The 22,708-nt window shown below is 38.3% G+C and overlaps 1 protein-coding gene across 1 annotated transcript in view; it reads right to left on the minus strand.

Annotated features, from left to right (window-relative positions):
* Positions 1-468: 468 nt before the first annotated feature.
* GRB14 (growth factor receptor bound protein 14) overlaps positions 469-22,708 on the minus strand; it is an 83,532-nt gene continuing 61,292 nt past the window's right edge. The window contains exons 8-13 of the mRNA XM_089660613.1: positions 20,742-20,819; positions 15,778-15,894; positions 7,908-7,977; positions 6,306-6,393; positions 3,761-3,854; positions 469-1,029 (exon numbers count right to left, since the gene is read on the minus strand). Coding sequence (XP_089516739.1) covers positions 883-1,029; positions 3,761-3,854; positions 6,306-6,393; positions 7,908-7,977; positions 15,778-15,894; positions 20,742-20,819 — 594 coding nt within the window. The 3' untranslated portion in view covers positions 469-882. The remainder of the gene's footprint in view (positions 1,030-3,760; positions 3,855-6,305; positions 6,394-7,907; positions 7,978-15,777; positions 15,895-20,741; positions 20,820-22,708) is intronic.

Raw genomic sequence — 22,708 nt, forward strand, 5'->3', positions numbered from 1 at the left:
AAGTGAACCCACATGGGGTAATATAACGGCTTAACTTTTAATCTGTCCCATATACTTATCTTCCTTTTGATCTCAGACCACTTCATTCTCAAGCTGCTCCTTTCTGTTGCCAGAAGCAATGGAAAGTCCTGTATAGTTTTCAAAGTCTAAGTTCACACTGGACTATGGACTACCCTGTGACAACAGTGTTGATTGGCCCAGCTTTGTCACATTGGGTGAGTCACATGTGCCCCCATATCCAGTAGTGTCAGGCATTTCTTTTTATTCTTGGCTCTAAAAGGAGCAGCAGGCGAGAGAATGAAAGGTTATTTATATATATATATATATATATATATATATATATATATATATATATATATATATACGCTGTTTGGAATAGGTGAGGGATGAAAGCAAACCTTCTGATTTGTCCTGAATTTGAAGGTCCATGATGATTTGAAATGTGCAGCAACGTATAGCAAGTGAAACATTATTTATTTTTATTGGTTACTATGAATTTTCCACTATTGTCTGCCTTATTAAAAAAAGCTTACTTGTTCGCTTTTTTTTACTGTAACTGCAAGGAATATTTTCTTTACTGTATAATCCCAACTTAAACCTAATTATTAAAATGAAAACATCAAAACGGATGTGCAATTTGCAGTAAACAATATCAACCAATCAGAGCTCAGTTTACTGCGGTCTATTTAGTTAAGAATAGATTATGGTTGCAGTGGGTTACTGCACTTTTTCATCCTCATTGCTGATGCACGTTGCCCATGCTCAATGCATTTCTGCCTAAATAAGACTGTACATCTCTACTGTCACTGTACATTTTCAAGCATGTCATTCTAATAGAAAGATTTGGTGAAAAGTATTTACAGTATTTTGAACATATTAACATCAAACTGTAACACGGGTACAGTAGTGTTTCAGCGTGCAAGGCAATATTCCCTTATTCAGCTGATGAAATTCAACAAGTTGTGTCAAATCTGTAAATCTTGTGTGTCCTTCATCTAATGTGTAGTACAGCTCTCCTCCATCTTCTATCTGGTCAAAGACAAAAAAAAGAGTCAGGAAGGCACACTAAATTAACTGCAATCAAAAAAAGAAAAAATGAAGCTGGTATAAATAATACAATAATGGTCACAAGAAATAAATACAAGACCCTACTGCAAATAATACGTTCATAAATGATGCAATGTGATATAAAAACACCACTTTTATAATTATAATGGTCCCATATGCTAACGTTTGAATAAGAAACCCTCTGAGCCTTCCTGGATTCCCATTGACTTATGCTGGCTGCTGAAAAGAAGTTGGAAACTTGTAGCACATTATTTATTATATGGGGAAGACACTGCTCTGTGCACATAAGGGGAAGAAGGGAGCCCCAGTTCTGCTGCCAATTCCCCATATGGTAACTGTTTAGGAAAGTCAGGCCTGTTTTCATATTTTATGATGCCTTGGAATAGGTTCCTCTTTTAATTGGAATGGCACATATATTAAACATGATAATATTTCCCCCATATTTGAAGGTTACTAGGAAGTCACCACTAATAATAGTAACAATAACTAGTAAAAGATTCTTTGCTGATAATTGTACAGATGTATATTATGTAACTAAATAAAAAGGCATTTGTAACCAGTCTGTTTCTGAGATTGTACAAATACCATAAAGCTGACCATAGATGATGTAGTTTTCTTTCCTGCAACCATGGGCTGCAGGAATAAAATCACTCGATTCCCTCATCAACAGTCAGTGTTGATGGGGGAATCCCTCATGTGGAGCTATTGTGTTCTCCCGGCAGGGAGACACAGGGGGGAGCTGTCTCTGCTGGGAGAACATTATAGCCCCTGGCAATGATCGCATGAACAATCCAACAGGCTGGTTGTACAACAATAAATTTAGATACAATCAGCCTGCCCATAGATGGTTTGAATCCGGCTGGTCCCTGCCAAATCAGCCTAGATTCCAATCATATATGGCCAGCTTAAAACACTTTCATTCCGAAACATCTAGAATTAAATTGGTAACCATTTCCCCTACAGGGATGGAGGTTCTGTTCCACAATCTGTATTTTGCTAAGCAAATAATAAATGTCAAGCTTCAGCTCTTCCAATTTCTATTCATTTTTTATGTCAGTGTCTAAGACTTCTGTAGAGCATAAAAGGTTTCCCTTCTGTTATACAGCTACCTTCAATCCAGCACAAAATACCTGATTACAAGTAATACTGTAACTGTTTTTGGAGCTTCAAATCATGAAATAAAGTAACACACTATGAACTCATTGTTTTTAATTATTGGATGGTCCAGAAATATTTTGTTGTTTGGAATGTCTGCTTTTCGCCAAAAGTGAAGCAGGCTGTTTTCATTCAACCACAGCACTCTGCTTTTAACAGAATTCTTGACTTTCATCCCTCCATATTGTCCTAGTTTCACCATTTTTCAGTCCCTCATACCCCTAAAACATGTTGGCTTTTAAATGGACACTACAAACAACAAACTATTCCTGGACAAGTTAATAGTGTAGCACGTTGTTTTACATTTCTGGATATGTTAATCTATGCATGCAAGAGAGCAGTTTACAGAATCAACAATGCACTCATGCCTTGTTAAAATTACTTATTGTGCTACGAATGCTCTCCCTGCACGCTTCCAGCACGGTAGACGGCGGTGATTGGTAAGCTCTCAATGCATACTTGCGATCGGGAGCTTTCTGATCATGTCACCACTGTGACAGCCAATCACAGTGGTCACATGACCTGAAGGCCTTCCAGGTTTTAGAACCCTTAAAAGGTGGAGGTGATTGGCGCAAAGGGTTATCTCTCAACTTAGTAACCCAAGTTTAGTCTGTCCATTTAAATTCAGGGCAAGGAGAAACAATTAAAATTATGCTATTGCTACTGAAAAATATAATGCTCTTTGCCTTGGAGGTAATCTAAAACAGAGTATTAAACTGGCCCATCAAAGCCCCTACTGCCAACATTATCCCATACAATGGAGGACCAGTGGCCACTTTGGTGTACAGCTAAAGGTTCCTATATAACAGACTAAACAAGTTTTAAATCCAGTTACTGTGATTCATAAACCTCAAACCTCACAAAATAAACAATAACTTTTTATTCTGCCCCTAACTTAGCAATATTTTCCTTTTATGTCTCACCTGCCCACCCTCTCAGACACTACAGCTCACAGTGGCAGGGTTTCAGTAACAAAGGCAGTACTGTCAATCCAGAAAGCAATGGACAGGACTAGGTGTGAACTACAGGCTGGTGAATCAGCACTGACATTCATGCTGGCCACACCGCTGCAATTTTTTTTTAACCCACTGTGCTGCAAGCAGGTATAGCCTACATACAAGTGGTAACTCTGCTCTTAATCCAGGAGCCATTCAGCATTGTTGCCACACATTCACAGGAAGCTGCATTAGGTGGACTTCAATAGCAGGATCAACAGGTAATTGTGGGACTTAACAAAGAAAGCTGTAAGTGCAATAGGTGTAAGTGTAATATGTGGTCATGGTCCTATTTTAAGCATGTAGCCTGCATGTATCCTGCTTATTGCTTTTTAAGGAGGGTGGGGAAAGAAGTGACTATTCATGCTACCACAATCTTCAGACAAATGAAATAGACATTAGAAAGAGCAGTGGCATTACGCAATGACCCACAGCAAACAATCTAAAATTTGAGTGGTAACCCTTACGGCACACTTCCATTGTCCAATACCGCTTGTTTTGCATACAAATATAGATTATACTACAAAAAAAAAAAAACTTACTGGTGAAATCTGAAAATGCTTTATCTTCTGCCCATGACACATAGAAAGAACAAATGATTTCGGTGCACTTTGGCTGTCACGGAGCAAAAATACTCTGGAAAAAGTACAAAAATGTAAGGTACAAAAAATCTCAATGACATCAGTTTTTTTGCAAACATTTTTTCTTTATTAGCAATTAATTTTGTTGTTGTTAGCCCTTTATTGACTAATTATTGCATAGGTTTCTTGTCTCATCACTTGCTTTTATTGAGGCATAAGTGCCCATCATTAGAGAATACTGCCTGTTTATTTACAACAAAATATGTTATCTATATATTTGCTTTTTTGTTCTTATATGTGATCCTCTGCACAATTTACTGTCTGAATAGCAGTGTAAAGAATTTAGAAAACTTTCAGAATATCAGATAGGATTTATAAATAGATATCTGGGCTAGAAGTGGAAGGAGATAATGTTGAAGCATGTGATTATGCTTTCAAAGAAACTTCAATGACTTGAGTATTGATTCATCCCTATAGGTCCAAGCTGTCAAGTTTGTGCAGTCCACCAGCTGGCATAGACTACATAACAGCTGAACTTCAAAATTCCTCTCTGATCCAGAAATAAAAACATTAACACAGACACTTTCTGTATGATATATTATCTACTTATAAAGTCTTAAAAAGAACCTTAAAATTTTTTTGGGAGATATGGCAGGAATTTAAAGAACAAATATATTTTTCAAACACCTTAGGTTCTTTAATACAAGGAAAATAAAGCAAGTGTGCAAATATAAACTAACATTTTCTCCTTCTATTACTATCCACTAAGATCATTGGAACTGCCAGTTGAATGTGCTTCTATTTCCTTGTCACCTGCACATAAAGGGGTTTCTGCAGAAAAAGTTAATAGGTGTTGAAATAATTCCGTTATGTATCATTAGGGATGTTGTAAATGTATTGTCCATGCAGTTTCTATTCTTAAATAGAAAGCATATTAGGCTCATACAATTAATAAGAAGGATACTGAACCCCTAACAGATATTGACAATATATGTTAACTAAACTAGCTGCAAAAAACATGAAAATATATATATATATATATATATATATATATAGTATATACATGGGTTGGACAAAGTTATGGAAACACCAGGTAAAAGCAAACTCGTTAACTAATACGCTGTTGGACCGCCTTTGGCATCCAAGACAGCCTGAATTTACCTGGGCATTGACAAATATATGTTTTGGATGGTGGATAATGGAATCTGGTACCACTGTAGACGCAAAAATAATTCCAGAGATGTCAGAGCCAGAAAATGAGCCCGAAACTTGTTCTCTAAAATTGACCATAGTGGCTCTATAATATTGAGGTCTGACAACTGCAGTGCCAAGGGAAGGTGCAAAACTTCATCTGCATGCTCATCAAGCCATTATTTGGCAACACCAGCTGTGTGAATTGGAGCATTATCGTCTTGGTAAATGGCGCTGTCTTTAGGAAGCAATGTCTGCACCATGGGGTGTTCATAGAAGGCTAAAATTTGTACATAATCACTGACAGTGACTCTACCTTGCAAGGTGATGATGGGGTCTGCAGAATACCAAGATATGGTTGCCTAAACTATGATTGCGCTGCCGATATGCTTTACCATTAGCACAAGACAGTCTTGGTCATAAGCTTGGAATGGTGTTCACCACACTTAAACATGTCCGGTGGTTGGGAACAGTGTGAAACTCGAATCATTGGACAATATTACATTCTTCCATTGATCAATAGTCAACAATGTATGGGTATTGCACCACTCTCTACTCTTCTGAGCATTAATATCGGTCACTAGTGATTTGGCAATTGCAGTGAATGTTTTGCTTATGTTGTTTCCTCCATACAGTTTTTGTGGACATGGGCTTTGGAAGACTGAGATTGAGCTCTGCAGTCACTTTTGCAGCAGTTGTTTTCCTTTTCCGAGTCACAATCCTGTGCAATGTCCTTTTGTCTCTTTTGGACAGTTGGCCATGGCGACCATGCTTATGCTTATCAGACGATTTCCTGGAAACTGTATGTGCCATCAGAACCTTTGATACTGTACCTCACAACTGGGAACTTCAGTCACAGAGGCACCAGTTAAGTGGGCACCAATAATTTGCCCTTTTTTAAGCTCAGCAAGTTCTGACATGACTCTGTATTACTAGCAGCGCATGCAGGGAATGACAAAAGTGAGGCTTCCCACCTGTTAGATGTCTCATCACACAGCAGAAGCAAAAGATTGTTACATCACTTCCGCTTTCAACGTGAAACATGTTGTCACTTTCACACCTGCAAATCATGTAGTGTTTCCATATTTTTGTATTATATATATATATATATACACAGTAGTGGTACAGTATATGTATATATACTGTATATCTCAATTAATGAATTATGAATGGTCATTAATTAATATATTTAAAAAAAAAATAAACAATAATGATGGCAGAGTACTCTTTGGAGATGATGGTAAATGACCTATACATGCCAACAGGTACTGTATAGAAAAAGAAAAAAAAGTAACAGCTATGAATCTGAACTTACCCATTCACAAGTCCTTGTTGGTGTATGAGTTTTTGAGCTTCATCTCTTGATATTTTATGGTGGAACCATGGCTGTGACATGTGGACTGCTAAATATTTGAATAATTTTGTGATTGAGTAGTTATAAAATAAGAACAAAATTAAATAAAATAAAGGACCAATACTGTAGTAGCATCTGACATTCTACCACACCAGAAAATAAAGTCCAGCTTATATAAAGTTATCAAAAGAAGGGACACTTTTAAAGCATAACTGCCCCCCTAAGCATGTAAAGAAAGGTTTGATATTTTTATATATCAAATAATACTATGAAAATAAAACAAAAACAACATACTGTAGGACTAAACATTATTTTATAGTTATTTTTAATCTGAAAAAGGTTATTTAGAGGTACTCTTCTTCAAAACCGGAAAGGTTTGATGTTTTTACAAATCAAATAACAACTTACAAAAGAAATCGGGATAACAAAGGAGAATTGGCTTCTACAATTAAGTCCCAGAAAGGGTGAACTACGCCTGAGGAGTTCTCTACAGCTAGAGAACAGGATAATAGTGGCAAAAGGCCATATTTGCAGAACATGCTAAATTAAGTAAATTAAACACTTTAAGTGTTAAAGTGTTACTAAACCCAGGAGCCTGCATTCATTATATCTGGTCTCCCACAGTACACAGAACATGGAAATGCAATTATTTTAGTAAATATAAACTGCTAAATACCTTTTCTCATCAGCAGTTAGGGCAGTCTTGTGACGTCAACAGAGCACTGGTTAAAGCCTGTAGGAGGAGTTTTATTTTTGCTCTAGAAGGATGTAGAACCCCTGCCCTCTCTGGACAGTGCTGATTGGCCCTGTGCTGATCACATGCACTCTCCCAAGAAAAAAAAAACTAGCAATACACACTAAACTGAGCATGCGCAGAAGGGCTGCGGGTTCAGTCTGTCTTGTCAGGAGATAAGACATGGACATTTGAATAAGAGGGACAGAGAAGAAAGGATCAAATGGCCTTTTTACACAATGCAGAGGATTAACCCCTTAGGTTCCACAGTGAGTATAACAAGCACGCTTTACTGTATATACAGACTAATTTTACGGTTGTGGGTTTAGTAACACTTTAAAGTCCACCTGAAATCAACAGTGAATATTTGCAATATTATAGATAGCAAGTAATAACTGTGCCTAAGCAGTACACTAAAAATGTTTTCTGTGGAATCCCTCCTGAAAAGAGCTTTGTATGTGAGTGTGCCTGGGCACACCTATGCCTACAGCCTCAGAGCATCTGACTGCTAGTCTTAGGAGGTTTGGAGTGTGATTTGGAGATGTCAGTACTGTGCTGCCCACTCTTCTCCTTGCTGGAGGTTCTGACATTAGGAAGTAAAGTACTGCTTCCACCAAGAGAAAGTGGAGCTTTTTATGTAGGGGAGATTTAAAGGGCAAATATTTGTTGCTGTTCATATGTCTATAGGAAAGTTTTGGTGACAGAAGGTAAGAGAAAATATACTCCAAGGAGGTCAACAATAATAAACTGACAGAGGTGCTAACCATTCCCCAATCAAACTAAAACTTTAAAAAACATTTTAATGTTGGACTTTAACTTAATATGTTTACCTAAATTCATTGCAGAATTCTGAGAACTTGTATTGATTCCGTGCAAATTGATCCTACCACTGCTTTTCCTCTGTGTGAAGAAGAAAAATTTTACTGTAATAAAATGAATTAATAAGTGCTAGAATATTTTATTATAAAAATGAATAAAATATATATATGATTTCTAGCTTTATGGTATTGCCCACCTCAGCACTGTATTTATTTTCTTCAATCTAATACAGTTCATCTGTTTTGTCTGGAGTCTGAGCGGGATTACACTCTAGTGATGGTCAAATGATGAAAATCCTTTCTATCTGAATCTCAGACTGAATCACCAAGACTCTTTTTTGACCTTTATTCCATTTATCATGTGTTTGTGATAGTGTTTGCCCCCCAAAAAAAGTGGAAATTGGTCTCTAATAGATACAAAGTAGAGTGTGTTTTCTATGTAGGATGCAGATCCGTGATGAACGTCATGTACTGTATATGTGGACCTTGTTCTGGTCCTAAGCTTCTACCTCTCCAATCATGATAAAAGAATCAGAGGGCCCTGCTCATTACAGCTTACAATCTAAAAGTTAAAATTCTAATTGAAATGTTTATTGGTTAAGGACATTAGATATATCCAACATGTTTCAGAGGAAAGGGCCCTGGCCATATCTAATGTTCTTAACCAATGAAAAGTTCATAAAGACTGTTTAAATGATAAAAACACTAGGCACGCCTCGGTACATATCCAGGCATTTATTACATTTGGAAAATGGGTTTTGTTTATGTCTTTTTAATAAAATGTACTTTGCACTTTTAATATATTTAGGAATTTGATTAAACATGTTTTGATAATTTTTTTAAGCTAAACTCCAAGCAAACAGATAAATAAACAGATAAAATATATGTGCATACATTCAGTAGATGTGCTGTTTTATTTCCCAAGCATTTGTATTTCTTTGGTTTGCTTTGATTTGTAATACTTTGTATTCACACTGGACTTTATAGGTCCATATTTCTGCTAGTATGTATTGCATACTAGCACATTATGAAGGACTTATCTTGAAACGAAGCCCTCCAGTGGAGCGCTGTCATGGCTACCCGGGGCTTCCATCTTCACCTGTCTTCCTTCCAGGTTCATGAGCTCTGGCATGCACACGGGAGTCCCGGGCCATGGCACAGGTATGTCGTTCCTTCAGAGCGCATACGCCAAATATCAAAAAGGACTAATATCTCCTAAATGGTTCATGTTTAGGAGATATTAATTTTACCTACAGGCAAGCTTTATTATAAGCTTACCTGTAGGTAAAATTATTAAAGAAGCGTTTACTACCACTTTAATGGTGTTGCCATCTGAGCCTCAGTTTGTGATTAGTCTTGCTCTATTGTTATTTGTGCAGTCTGCACTACTGTGGATTTCTGATGCTGCTTACTGAGTTCCCCTGTGCCCAGATAATAGACATTGAAGTTACATATTCTTAACAAGAAATAAATGAGCTTTTAAACAAGCTCTCATTCACCCCTGTAGCTATAGGTCTTGTGGAGAAATCAATCTTGCTTACAGATAGCTAAATGAACACGGCTTCATTTTATTCACTACGGAAAATGAACATTAATTTTTCAAAGTAAAACGTGTCCTCTTATTTTATAGAGAACCCCTAGGTGTATATAAAAGGCTGAATAAAATGTGAGTAATGCTTTGGTTTGCATTTTTTACGCTGGCAATCCACTGCCATCTACACTTGTGCTTTGTGGCAACTAATGCTAAAATGCATTCATTGTGAATGGTATTCCAATGCATTGTACAGTAGAGGCCAATGCACAATGGTTGAACTAGATGGACATGTGTCTTTTTTTCAAACAGACTAACTATGTAACTCTGTAACAATGCACCATAGCGCACCACACTACATGTGCTGTATATTGCGGTGCACTGCATTGTTAAAATTGTGCATTTTTTATTACATTGTGGTGCATTGGCAGCCCATTCATAATGAATGGCCTACCTTACCATGATATACATTAACATGGATCTGGGAGTTCTGGTAGATCATAAGCTTAATAATGGCATGCAATGCCAAGCTGCGGTTTCTAAAGCGAGCAAAATCCTCTCTTGTGTCAAAAGAGGTATAGACTACAGAGAGAGCGATATCATATTACCCCTGTACAAATCATTAGTAATACCTCATCTGGAATATGCAGTTCAGTTTTGGGCACCAATTCACAAAAAGAACATTAGGGAACTGGAGAAAGTACAGAGAAGGGCAACCAAACTGATACGAGGCATGGAGGAGCTCAGCTATGAGGAAAGATTAGAGGAACTGAATTTATTCTCCCTTGAGAAGAGGAGGTTAAGGGGGGATATGATCAACATGTATAAATACATCAGTGGTTCATATAGTGAACTCTGTGTAGAGTTATTCACCCTGAGGTCATCACAGAGGACAAGGGGGCACTCTTTACATCTGGAGGAAAAGAAATTTAATCTCCAAACATGAAAAGATTTCTTCACAGTAAGAGCTGAGAAAATGTGGAATAGACTCCCTCAGGAGTTGGTTCTGGCCAGCTCAGTGGATTTTTTTGAAAAAGGCCTGGATTCTTTCTTGGATACACAAAATATAACGGGTTACTAACATTTATAGGTAAAGTTGATACAGGGAATATCCAATTCCCTCTCGGGGGATCAGGAAGGAATTTTTTCCCCTGCAGGAGCAAATTTGATTCAGCTTTACTGTTTTTTTTGCCTTCCGCTGGATCAACTGTGGGTGAAGGATTATAACTTTTTTTTTTTTATGGTTGAACTGGATGGACTTTTGTCTTTCTTTGAGCTAGACTAACTATGTAACTATATGTACTATAATGTGCATTAAAGTGGATCTTCTCCTGCCCCCAATTTTTTTTTACCCCAGCTCACCAGGTGGTTTATTGTGCACATTTCAGATACTCACCCACCCAGAGGATCCAGTTTCATCCTGTTGAGATCCTCTTTTATTGTGCCAGTGCTTGGTCCCGTGCTGCCATGTTGTTTGTGACATCATTGAGAGGCCCACCAGTCCTCCTGGGTTCAGCCGGCATGCCTTATGATGAAGCAGCACTAGGCATGCCCCCCTTCCATTTTTGTGAATGAAGAGCTATGCCTCCTGGGATATGTGATGTGCATGGCGTAAGCACTGTGCATATCATTTGCCTAGGTAAGCGATGTGCATGGGACTTGGAGCCGTACATTTTTCATTTAAAAAAAGGTATGAAAAAAGAAAACAGCTCAAGTATAGGAAGGGAAGAGGGGTAGATTGGAGAGAAGTTTATTCTGAGGGTGAAGATCAGCTCAGAATAAAGTATTTTTTTACTCATGTATTGCTAACATTTGGGAGTTGTTTCCAAGTGCTTTGTCTTTTCAATAGAAATGTCCAAGTATTACAAATGGTGGATTGCTACTCCTTGCACTTCAACCTATTTACTTTTCTGTATTTTGTTGACTTTTAATTTTATTTTACCTTATTATTTTGGGGTTTCCTATTCCCTCATCAGGTGTCCTGATATGGACGAGAATTCTTATAAATATATTTTTTAACAAATATGAGCTAAAACCTTTAAATCTGTACAGAGTTGCCAAAGGATATTTTGTTCTCAAGCTCTAATCTCATTAGAGTATGTTTGTTCATCTGTAGCCTAAATGCCATCTTTGAAAATATGACTGAAAACTGCATATCATAAAGAGCAAAGTTACATTTTTCTTTAGTTGTGTTTTATCTTAGAAGCTGAACTCCGAGCTGGGTAAAATAAGATCGCTAATTAAAGCAGTTATTCCCTTCCGCGACCACTTTGTTTAGGTGAATGCTTAACATTGTTAGAGAAATTATTTTGTTCCCAAGAAACAATAATGCTGATTTTATACAATTCTTGTAAGAGAGGTAGAACCTAAAACCCAAGGGTACTTAAGCAAATGGGAACAAGAATTTGAAACTACCTTAAATGAACACCAGAGAGCAAAAATTCTGAAGCAAGCTAGCTTTTCTTCGATCGATCTGGAAACGGCAGAGACATATTTCAAACTTTTAGCAGGATGGTATATAACTCCAGTAAGAGCATGGAAGCTTCAACCAGAAAAATCACCTCTATGCTGGAGAGGGTGCAATTCCCTTGGAACTTTCACGTATAAATGGTGGAAGTTCCCCAGAATATCAGATTTGGGGGGAAAGTCGCTAGTAATATTCTGCATATAACTGGCATGATTGTACATATGGATGTACATATGTAAAAATATTTGTTCCATAGCATGGATATGCCAGGCAAGCAGTATAAGAAATCACTTGTTCCACATTTATTAAATGCAGCCAAAATACTGGTACATGCAGAAAATTCCAACTATGGAAGAGTCGATTAGAAAAGTAAATTATATCTATAATATGGATGTAATACACGTGCATATGAATAGTTTTGAAATATTTAAGTCTACAGGGAGAGACTGGATAATGTTTAAAAATTCATCAAGATTAATTGAGATAAAGTGTAAGGAAGATTAACCACTTCCAGTCCGGACACTTTTGCCTCCTTCCTGTCCAGGCCAATTTTCAGCTTTCAGTGCTATCACACTTTGAATGACAATTGCGCGGTCATGCAACACTGTACCCATATGACTTTTTTAGCATTTTTTTGAGACAGATAAAGCTTTATTTTGGTGATATTTACTCACCACTGGGATTTTTATTTTTTTTGCTATGTAAATGAAAATGTCCAAAAATTTTGAAAAAAAGTGTTTTTCTTATAAAATTTTGCAAATAAATAGTATTTCATCATAAATCTTGGCCAAAATTTATTCCATTATCTTTTTAGTAAAAAACAAAATAACCCAAATTAGTTTATAACCAAAATTATAATTTTTAAACATTTTTTTTACATTATTATTTATGTTTTTTGTTTTTTTTTTACATACTGTCACCCTAGCAGTACAGTGTCACCATGGTGACACTGTACTACTTGTGGAGGGTGATGAAGATTTATTTTTTTTTACACTGATTGCTTTTACACCCATAAAGGCTGTAAAAGCAATAATTTCTCCTTCTCTCTAGCTGCATTCTTGCAGCCATTGAGAACTACTGTGTGAGCTGTGATTGGTCACAGCTTGTCACATGGTACAAGGCTGTTGTGAATAGCCTTGTACCATGTGACCTCTGTGATCATTCACAGATTTCACACGTAGTAAGCAATGATGTCAGAAGTGACATCTTGCTTATTACTCTGCATGTGATCACTGATTGGCCAATCAGTGATCACATGATCGGGACCTCGCACAGAGGTCCCGTCCGACGATTGGTGTTCCACTGTGTCCGGAGGACACAACGGGCACCAGATCGCGGTGCTGCGCACTCCCAGGGAGCGAGCACAAGCAGGGTGTGGGGAGGCCATTTATAAACGGCCACCTGACCCTGCACTGCCACCGTCCAGCCGTTTATATACAATTGCCAGACAGGAGGTGGTTAAAGGGGAAGTGAAATCAAAATACATAAATGATATATAGGAACATACCATATGGAATAAATATACAGTGCTCAGCATAAATGAGTTTTGAAAAGTAAGATTTTAACTGATATGTCCATGAACACAAGAACAAATTCCAAAATTTTGACACAACTGAGTTTTATAGAACATTTGTTTAGCTTATTAATGTTAATAACATAACTCAGGTTACAAAATCTTCAGTTTTACTCAAATTAGTTAATTAAAAAATGAATACACCCCACAATAAAAACTACTACACTAGTATTTTATATGACCTCCATGATTTTAAGGACATCATCAAGTCTTCTAGGCATGGAATGAACAAGTTGGTGACATATTGCAACTATCTTTTTCCATTCCTCAAGAATGATCTCTTTTAGAGCCTGGATGCTGGATGGAGAGTGATGCTTAGCTTGTCTCTTCAGAATTCCCCATAGGTGTTCAATTGGGTTCAGATCAGGAGACATAATTGGCCACTGAATCCCTTTCACTCTGTTCCTCTTCAGAAATGCAAAAGTGGCTTTAGATGTGTGTTTTGGATCATTGTCATGTTGGAAAAGTGCACGACAAACAGGGGCACGGAGTGATGGTAGCATCTTCTCTTTCAATATAAAGCAGTACATCTGTGAATTCATTATACCATCAATGAAATGCAGCTCCCCAACACCAGCAGCACTCATGTAGCCCCACAGGACACTGCCACCACATTTCACTGTAGGCACCATGAATTTTTCTTTGTACTCGTCACCTTTGTGAAGCCATACATTTTTAAAGCCATCAGTTCCAAAAACATTTATCTTGGTTTCATCACTCCAGAGTACAGAGTCCCAGTAGTCTTCTTTTTCAGCATGGGCCCTGCAAATTCTAGGTGAGTTTTGTTGTGCATGGGCATTAGGAGAGGCTTCCTTTGTGAACTACACCCATGCGTGCCATTCCTCTGCAGTGTACGCTGTATTGTGTCATGGGAAACAATCACCCCAGTTTGGCTTTCTAGCTTCTCTAACTGCAGTGAACTTGCATTGAGATTTTCTTCAACCCTTCTTATTAGAAGACGCTCCTGTCGAGGTGTTAACTACCGTGGATGGCCTGGACATCTCTGTTAGATGGTTGAATATTTGTTATCACTTTTGCTACAGTATTCTGACTGATACGTAAAGCTTTGCTGATCTTCTTGTAGCCTTCACCTTTCTTGTGTAAAGAAATTATTTTCTTTTTCAGGCTTTGTGACATTTCTCTTCCATGTGGTGCCATTGCTGACAGCATGAAATGGGAAGGAGTTTTCTTTGTTAAGTAACACCCTTTTATAATCAGCTATCTGCTGGACACCTGTTTAATGAATAATTAGACTCACCTGTAGTTGAATTTTTGTTAAATAGGATTTTGTTGTCTAAAATTTAGCTTTGCTCCTAAGACTTTCATTGGGGTGTTCTCATTTTTGTAACATGTTAGGAATTTGTAATTTGTTAGGAAAAATACTTGTTTGTGCAAATTAACAAATCATGTTTGCAATCATTGGCCCGCATTTGTGGGAGTATGTTGTAGTATAGTGTCCCATAGAAAATGTTGATTCTGAATGGAAAGTAAAGGTTTTCTGACAAATCTGTTGGGGTGTACCCATTTATGCTGAGCACTGTATATGTGTGATCTCTGAGTGTGAAGAACATAGAAATTGGGAGAAATAAATATTCAATTAAGTGGACTTCCCCATTCCCTTGCCCCTTTCCCCCCATCTGCAGCTGAGGCCAAAGGTGTAGCTACACTGCCTAATAAGGGAAGCTGGATCATAGGTGTGGCTGCAACAAGATGTACAGTACATCCTTTGAAAGGCAAAACAGTTGCTACATTTGTACATTAGCTTTAAATGTATCTGCTTGCCTAAATATCAGCATTATATAATTGTAAATAATTGATTTCAAGCAGAAGCAATATGCCATCATTGAGTTTTAAAATTTAGGGGGGCAAGCTTTCCAACATTCGCAGAAGCCTACAGAATGTTTACAGGGATGATACCACTGACAAGAGTCACCAATGAAAGCCATTGCTCTTGTCAATAGTGTCATCTTAGAAAACATTCTGTAGCTTTCTGTGGATGTTAAACAGCCTGCACCCCTCCTTTGTAAAGAACTCAATGGTGACACATTGCTTCTGCTTGGAATCCATTATTTTACCTGCAATGAAAAAGAAGAAAGGTTACTATAGAAAAAAAGTTACTCTACCAACGTGAAATTTGAAAGACCTATGTAATTTAATAAAAAGTTATGCCCACGTTTGCATTACTTTCGATACAATCCCCGTATTTTTTAAAAAAGACTTTGACCATTCAGTCAACATTCCATACACAACAATGTATACATGGAAAAAACATGTTCTACAATACAGATAGCAATGCAGAAATCACACATACCCGCCATAACAACCCTTCCTGAAGTGCAATGGACAATGCTTCTGTGGGATTTTCTATGACTCTGCTTTTATGACCAGAAAAATCCATCGCCACAAGGGAGTTTTCAGATATGCTTCTCTACAATTTAAAACATAAGCAAACAAAACGTAATTGACTTTATTATCATATTTGTATTCTTAGTAAAGGATATATACAAACTACACGTACTGTTTCCAATGTCACTTTATGCAAGGAACATGTCTTATAAGTAAGGTAAGGTTAGGGTTTGCCATTACCATGGGTTTGGGGCAAATTCTGCATGTTCAAGATCCATGGTTCCATGAGAATTGTCCTGGAGAATTTTTCAAACCATAATGTGCTGCATGGCCTTTGGACCATGGTCAGCAGGCTTAGGCTCACATCGATTCCCACAACCAGCCCGCAGCATGTGTGTTAGTGTGAACCTATCCTGAAGCTGGGAAAACATGGCAGGGGGTTTGCACAGGGATGCGTTATCCAGGGGGGTTGGTGAAAGTGATCCAGTGGCTGTAGAGTCACTTTCACTGAAAGCTGACAGTTGGCTTGTGAAGTTTACACGCATGTGTGTAAAACCCCCAGGCTACTGATGTAAGCCCTATGTTGGTGGCAGTGAAAGGGTTTCGGCATGCCCCAGGCATGTTATTTAAAAAAGGTTTGTGTATTTTTAATGCTCTCTTGAAACCACATGAAAAGATTCCCTGCTGCATGATATTTTATCTAAAAAAAAAATTTGGGATCTGTACACGTACCCCTTGTAGTTCATAGTTTATCATTACTTTTTTTTTAAGTAGTTTGCCCATTACCCCTAAAAATGGACAGAACTTAGCAACAAGATTCACCCCTATAGACTTCAAGGGCATCTGCCCTTGAGCTCACCAAATTTTAAACAAGATTCACCAAACCTGTGGCAAATAGAACTTGTACAGATTTGGTCATCACTATTCCTAAGACTTTATATAAATGCAGTGGCTTGCTTACTTCTCAGGATTCACAGGCAGTTTAACACAGCAAGAAGACCCAGAAGTAGAACCTGATGTGGTTTAACTAGTTTATGAGCAGAGGTCTTTAATGCCTAGACATGAACATGAACATTAATGGCATCCCAGTCTTAGTCCATAGGGTTCAATATTGAGTTGGCCCACCTTTTGCAGCTATAACAGCTTCAACTCTTCTGGGAAGGCTGTCCACAAGGTTTAGGAGTTGTTTCTATGGGAATGTTTAACTATTCTTCTAGAAGTACATTTGTGAGGTCAGGCACTGATGTTGGATGAGAAGACCTGGCTCACAGTCTCCGCTTTAATTCATCCCAAAGGTGTTCTGTTGGGTTGAGATCAGGACTCTGTGCAGGCCAGTCAAGTTCCATCACCCCAAATTCACTCATCCATGTCTTTATGGACCTTGCTTTGTGCACTGGTGCGCAGTCATGTTGGAACAAGGAGCCATCCTCAAATTGTTCCCACAAAATTGGGAGCATGAAATTATCCAAAATGTTTTGGTATGGTGACAATTTCCCTTCACTGGAACTAAGGGGCAAAGCCCAACCCCTGGAAAACAACCCCACACCATAATCCCCCCTCCACCAAACTTTACACTTGGCACAAGGCAGTCAGGCAAGTACTGTTCTCCTGGCAACCACCAAACCCAGACCATCCATTGGATTGCCAGACAGAGAAGCGTGATTGGTCACTCCAGAGAACACTTCTTCACAGCTCTAGAGTCCAGTGGCAGCGTGCTTTACACCACTACATCCGACGCTTTGCATTGAATTTGATGATGTAAGGTTTGGATGCAGCTGCTCGGCCATGGAAACCCATTCCTTGAAGCTCTCTATGCACTGTTGTGCTAATCTGAAGGCCACATGAAGTTATATTTATATTTAAGTTAAATATATATTTTTAATTATGTTTTTTTTTTCAATTTTGTTATGTTGCAGCCTGACACTACAGTTGTTTAAATTCATTTTTCTCATTAATCTACACTCCATAATGACAAAGTGAAAAACAAATTTGAGAAATGTCTGTGAATTTATTAAAAAACTGAAATATCACATGTACTGAAGTATTCAAACCCTTTACTCAGTACTTTGTTGAAGCACCTTTGGCAGCAATTACAGCCTCAAGTCTTTTTGGGTATGGCGCAACAAGCTTTGCACACCTGGATTAGGGGATTTTCTGCCATTCTTCTTTGCAAATCCTCATCCAAATCCAATCAAGTGCAGTCAGGTTGGATGGGAATTGTCGTTGGACAGCCATTTTCAGTTCTCTTAATAGGATTCAAGTCAGGACTCTGGCTGGGCCTCTCTAGGACATTGACAGAATTGTCCCTAAGCCACTCCTGTGTTGTCTTAGCAGTATACTTAGGATCGTGGTCATGTTGGAAGGTGAACCTTCAGCTCAGTCTGAGGTCCTGAACACTGTGGGACAGTTGCTTCATTCAGCTGTCCCTCAACCCTGACCAGTCTCTCAGTCCCTGCTGCTGAAAAACACCCCCACAGCATGGTGCTGCCACTACCATGCTTCACTGTTTGGGTGGTATTGAGCAGATGATAAGGGGTGCCTGTTTCCTCCAGACACATTTAGAATTGAGGCCAAACAGTTCAATCTTGGTTTCATCAGATCAAATAATTTTGTTACTCACAGCCTGAGAGTCCTTCAGGTGCTTTTTTGCAAACTCCAATAGGGCTTTCATGTGTTTTGCATTGAGGAGAGGGGCTTCTGTCTTGCCACTCTGTCATAAAGCCCAGATTGGTGGAGGGCTGCAGTGACAATTGTCCTTCTGGAACTTTGTTCCTTCTCCACACAGGATTTCTGGAGCTCAGGTTTTTGGCCATCTCTCTTATTAAGGCCATTCTCCCCTGATTGGGAAGACTGTGTGCCTTTCCAATTCATGTCCAATCAATTTAATTTACCACAGGTGGAATCCAATAAAGGTATAGAAACATCCCAGCAATGATCAAGAGAAATAGGAGATATCTGAGCCACATTTCAAGCAAAGAGCCAAATTGAGCCAAATTGCTTCAAAGGGTCTGAATACTTATGCCAATGTGATATTTCAGTTTTTCCTTTTTCGTACATTTGCAAACATTTCTAAAATTCTGTTTTCACTTTGTCATTGTGGGGTACTGAGTGTAGATTAATGAGAATATAAATTAATTTAAATAATTGTAGTATCAGACTGCAACATATCAAAATTGAAAAAAGTGAAGGGGGTCTGAATACTTTATGAATGCACAGTATACTCATATATTCTACATTTATTTATTTGTTTACCCTTTTGTATACTGTAATTATATCTGACAAATACAGTATTAAACATATTCACTTCCACGTTCAGGCTACAACACCATCTGAAGGCTCATTTTGTCAATTAAGTCTCCAGTCTGCAAGGGTTTACAGTGATTAAGAACAATATAATCCCCTTGTAAGGACCACTATGGCCAGGAAGAGCAAACGGATCAGGATATCACCACCAGAATCTCAGAGACAGATATAGAAGGCAAATAGGTAATTCATGCTGCTGATTTCTATCCAAGACTGATTGGTAAATATCTCTGGAAAAGGGTATAAAAGAACAACAAGTATTCTAAACAACTAAAGCCATTTTTGCCATTTTGGCTAATGGTTAAACCCTGTGTCAGTTATTTTTCCATCATCTATGTCCCATTTGAAAGCTTTGCCTTCACTTCCTGTCCCAAAAACATGATGGGAATTGAGAGAAAAATACATTCAAAGTGAGGCAAATACTCTCTTAGACAGCGTTATGCCCCGTATACACATTTAGAATATCGGACGAATGATCATCCATTTTTTTCTGCATGCTAGACTATCAAAAGTGGAGAGGTTACTAAAGTTCCGAAACATCTTTAACAACAGAATAAAAATTCAGAATAATGTAATGTATTTGTATTGTATGTTCGGACGACTAGTGTACTGGTTAAGCAAAAATTATACGATTCGGTATTGTACAATAAAAATGTTTGTGCTTGTCCCTTCTATTTTTTTCAGATGAATGCTGTGTACTAATGATCAGATTATTGTATGATCGCTTTAAAAAGCAACCTTTTTCGTACGGTACTCTGACCGTGTATGTGGGGCTTAACAATTGGAAGATTTCCCTTACTTTCAGTCCAGGTGACAATGATCACCAAGACAAATAAAGAGGGACACTAACAGTAACATAGTCTAGACCTGACAGAGGTTCTAAACCCTCATCACTCTTTCCAGCACAGAAAACAGTATTGACTTTGAATACACCTTATTGTATTCATTCATTGCAAGAAATTATCATCCAATGCATACTCTTTTGGTGTAATGAGTATTAATCAGGCACATTCCTAGAGATAGCAGTAATATGTGAATCAAAAAAAAATTTGTACTGTAAATATCCATCTGATTCCCCATTGTTTTATGTTGAAAATATGATACTGTACATTGCTACACCTATAGGGAGCTTATCAAATGTTCACAGGACATTGGAAGTGTGGTATGATATTTTATTGCACAAAGGTGACCCCTTAAGCCTAGTACACATGATCAGAAAATCGTACAAAAAATACCACTTTCGAAGCGATCGTACGATAATCAGATTGTTTGTACACAGCTTTCGTCCAAAAATTATTTGAAGGGACAAGCATGAAACGTTTTCTTGCACGATCCCAGATCGTATGATTTTTGTTTAATTTGTACAGTTTTCACTTGAGAATAAAATACAAATACAATACATTACATCACTTTTCTGACGCACAAGAATTTTCTTAACTTTGGTAACCTCTTCACTTTCGATATGAGACTAGCATGCAAAAAAAAATGGACGATCATTCATCCAATATTCTCATTGTGTTTATGGGGCCTTACATAGTGGGATGTATTGTATATCACTGACATCAGTTGGAAGGTTACAACAAAACAGTTTTACATCTATTATTATATTAAAACAATAATGCTTACCGTAGCCGCAAGATTCTGAATGCTTGCATCACATTTTTGTTGTGGTCTTAAGTAATTTTGATAAATCTGTTTTCCATTCTAAAAAAAAAAAAATACAGGCATAGCATTAGAAATATGTTTTGCTCCTTGTTATACAATAAACAACAATGTTTTTCAGGCAAAGAACACCAAAGATATGAAAAACCCTCTAGTTCTGTTCCACACTTGTTCAGAACACAGGAGATTGTTTATCCGTCTGTCAACTTGAATTATTTAACTTGACTATTTTGCCACTTAATGTGTGAAATGTTAAATCAGACTTGTAGCAGGCGTACCTCAATTTGATTTTTTTTTTCTTACTGGCAAATTAAAAAAGACTAGCCATAGATGGGCAAATGTCTCCCCAAAAACTGCAGGCTGTGAAGCATCTGCCATGCTCTGTAGTACGTGGACTGGGACTGCCCCATGCACCCTCCCTCCCACCCGAATATTTCAAAATAATATTTTTGCTAAAAATACACTAAAATAATAGAGGACACAAACACAATCTAACTTAAACAAATCTTGCTAAATGTAAAAGATAAAACAATTTTGAGATAATAAATAAAGATCTGTGTGTGAATGAGGTCTTGGGGCTCATACACATGGGCACAGTGGCCTGTATGGTGTGAATCAGTGACTTGTTTATGTGATTGGAGCCAAATGGAGCGGTGCGCAGGCAGACTATGGGACTCATACGAACACAGCTGCAGATCATGTGGGTGCAGGCGTACGGCCATAAACACAGGTAGCGTGCATACAGGCCACTCACCTACAAATCTGTCAAGTTACGTTCTGTGGCTTTGTTTGTACAGTAGCTGCATCCCCTTCTTCCCAGCTTCTGCCACATGAGCCAACCACTCATTGCAAGGCCAGAGTACCTGTGTGAATGAGCCCTTAGGGGATATTCACTTGTGAGTTTGGGGGCCAGTAAAGCCCAGTGGTTGAGCTGTGCTTTTACTACCCCCAACTGCTACCCCATTTAGCTGCATAGGCATACTTGCATACATGCCATGGTTGAGATGCTTTGCCATAGCAGGAATTATACACCTTGTCGCAATTACTGTAACCAATCCGCTTGTGAGTTCCTCTGCGGCAGCTGAAAGCTCTATGGGAAGGGAGAAGACGTCAGCTAAGCTGCAAGGGGAGTCACAGGGGGATCCGTTTCAGGGATTAAAACAGAATGCACAGTGTTTGTATTTTTTAGGCTACTTTATCAAATATAAAACAAATTTACTGCTGTTACTAGGGCTGCCGGTAAGGCAGTAATTCAGGATGCATATAGCAAAATCTATACAGTACATATATATCCTATACTGTGTAAGGGAGCTGGGGGTGCACAGTGAAGGATTACAACTGGCTTTCAGATGAAATCCCAGTTGCCAGATAATGTGATCCCCTTTAGTTCAGCATCTGCGTCAGATGATCCCCAATACAGAGAAACGGGACCAATCAAAAAATATCAAATAGGGAGTGCTTCTAAGAGTAGCTACTTGTGTAATCCAAGCTGGAAACAATGTAAGTTACTCACCGTTTTCATTAGTTGTCATTTGCTTTACACAGGACAGCATTCCCGGCTTGTATAGCATAGCACTGCAGTTCAGTGTCTGTGGCCCCGCTCTTTGACCTTTACAACTCCGGTTCAGTTGTGGACTGTGGAGTTTCTAGAGCTGAACCATCAAAGATCAAAGACCGGGGGCACAGATTCCTAACTGCAGTGCTATGCTACAGAGTGTGGATTCACACATGTGTGGTGCCAATTGAAGATCAGGTTTCACAGCTAATTGACACATTAGTTGTTCAGCAGTTCAGGTCAGGTTTAGATCAGGTTCAGGTCAGGTTTAGATCAGGTTCAGGTCAGGATTTTATCCTGTTGATAACTGATGAAACGTGTGGTTTAGAAACGGTTCCCTTAGAAGTCAATAGCCTGTAATCTGCACCTGAACCAG

The sequence above is a fragment of the Staurois parvus genome, unplaced genomic scaffold (assembly GCF_062004578.1).
Source record: "Staurois parvus isolate SC_StPar_1 unplaced genomic scaffold, SC_StPar_1.0 ptg000031l, whole genome shotgun sequence".
Taxonomy (NCBI): Eukaryota; Metazoa; Chordata; class Amphibia; order Anura; family Ranidae; genus Staurois; species Staurois parvus.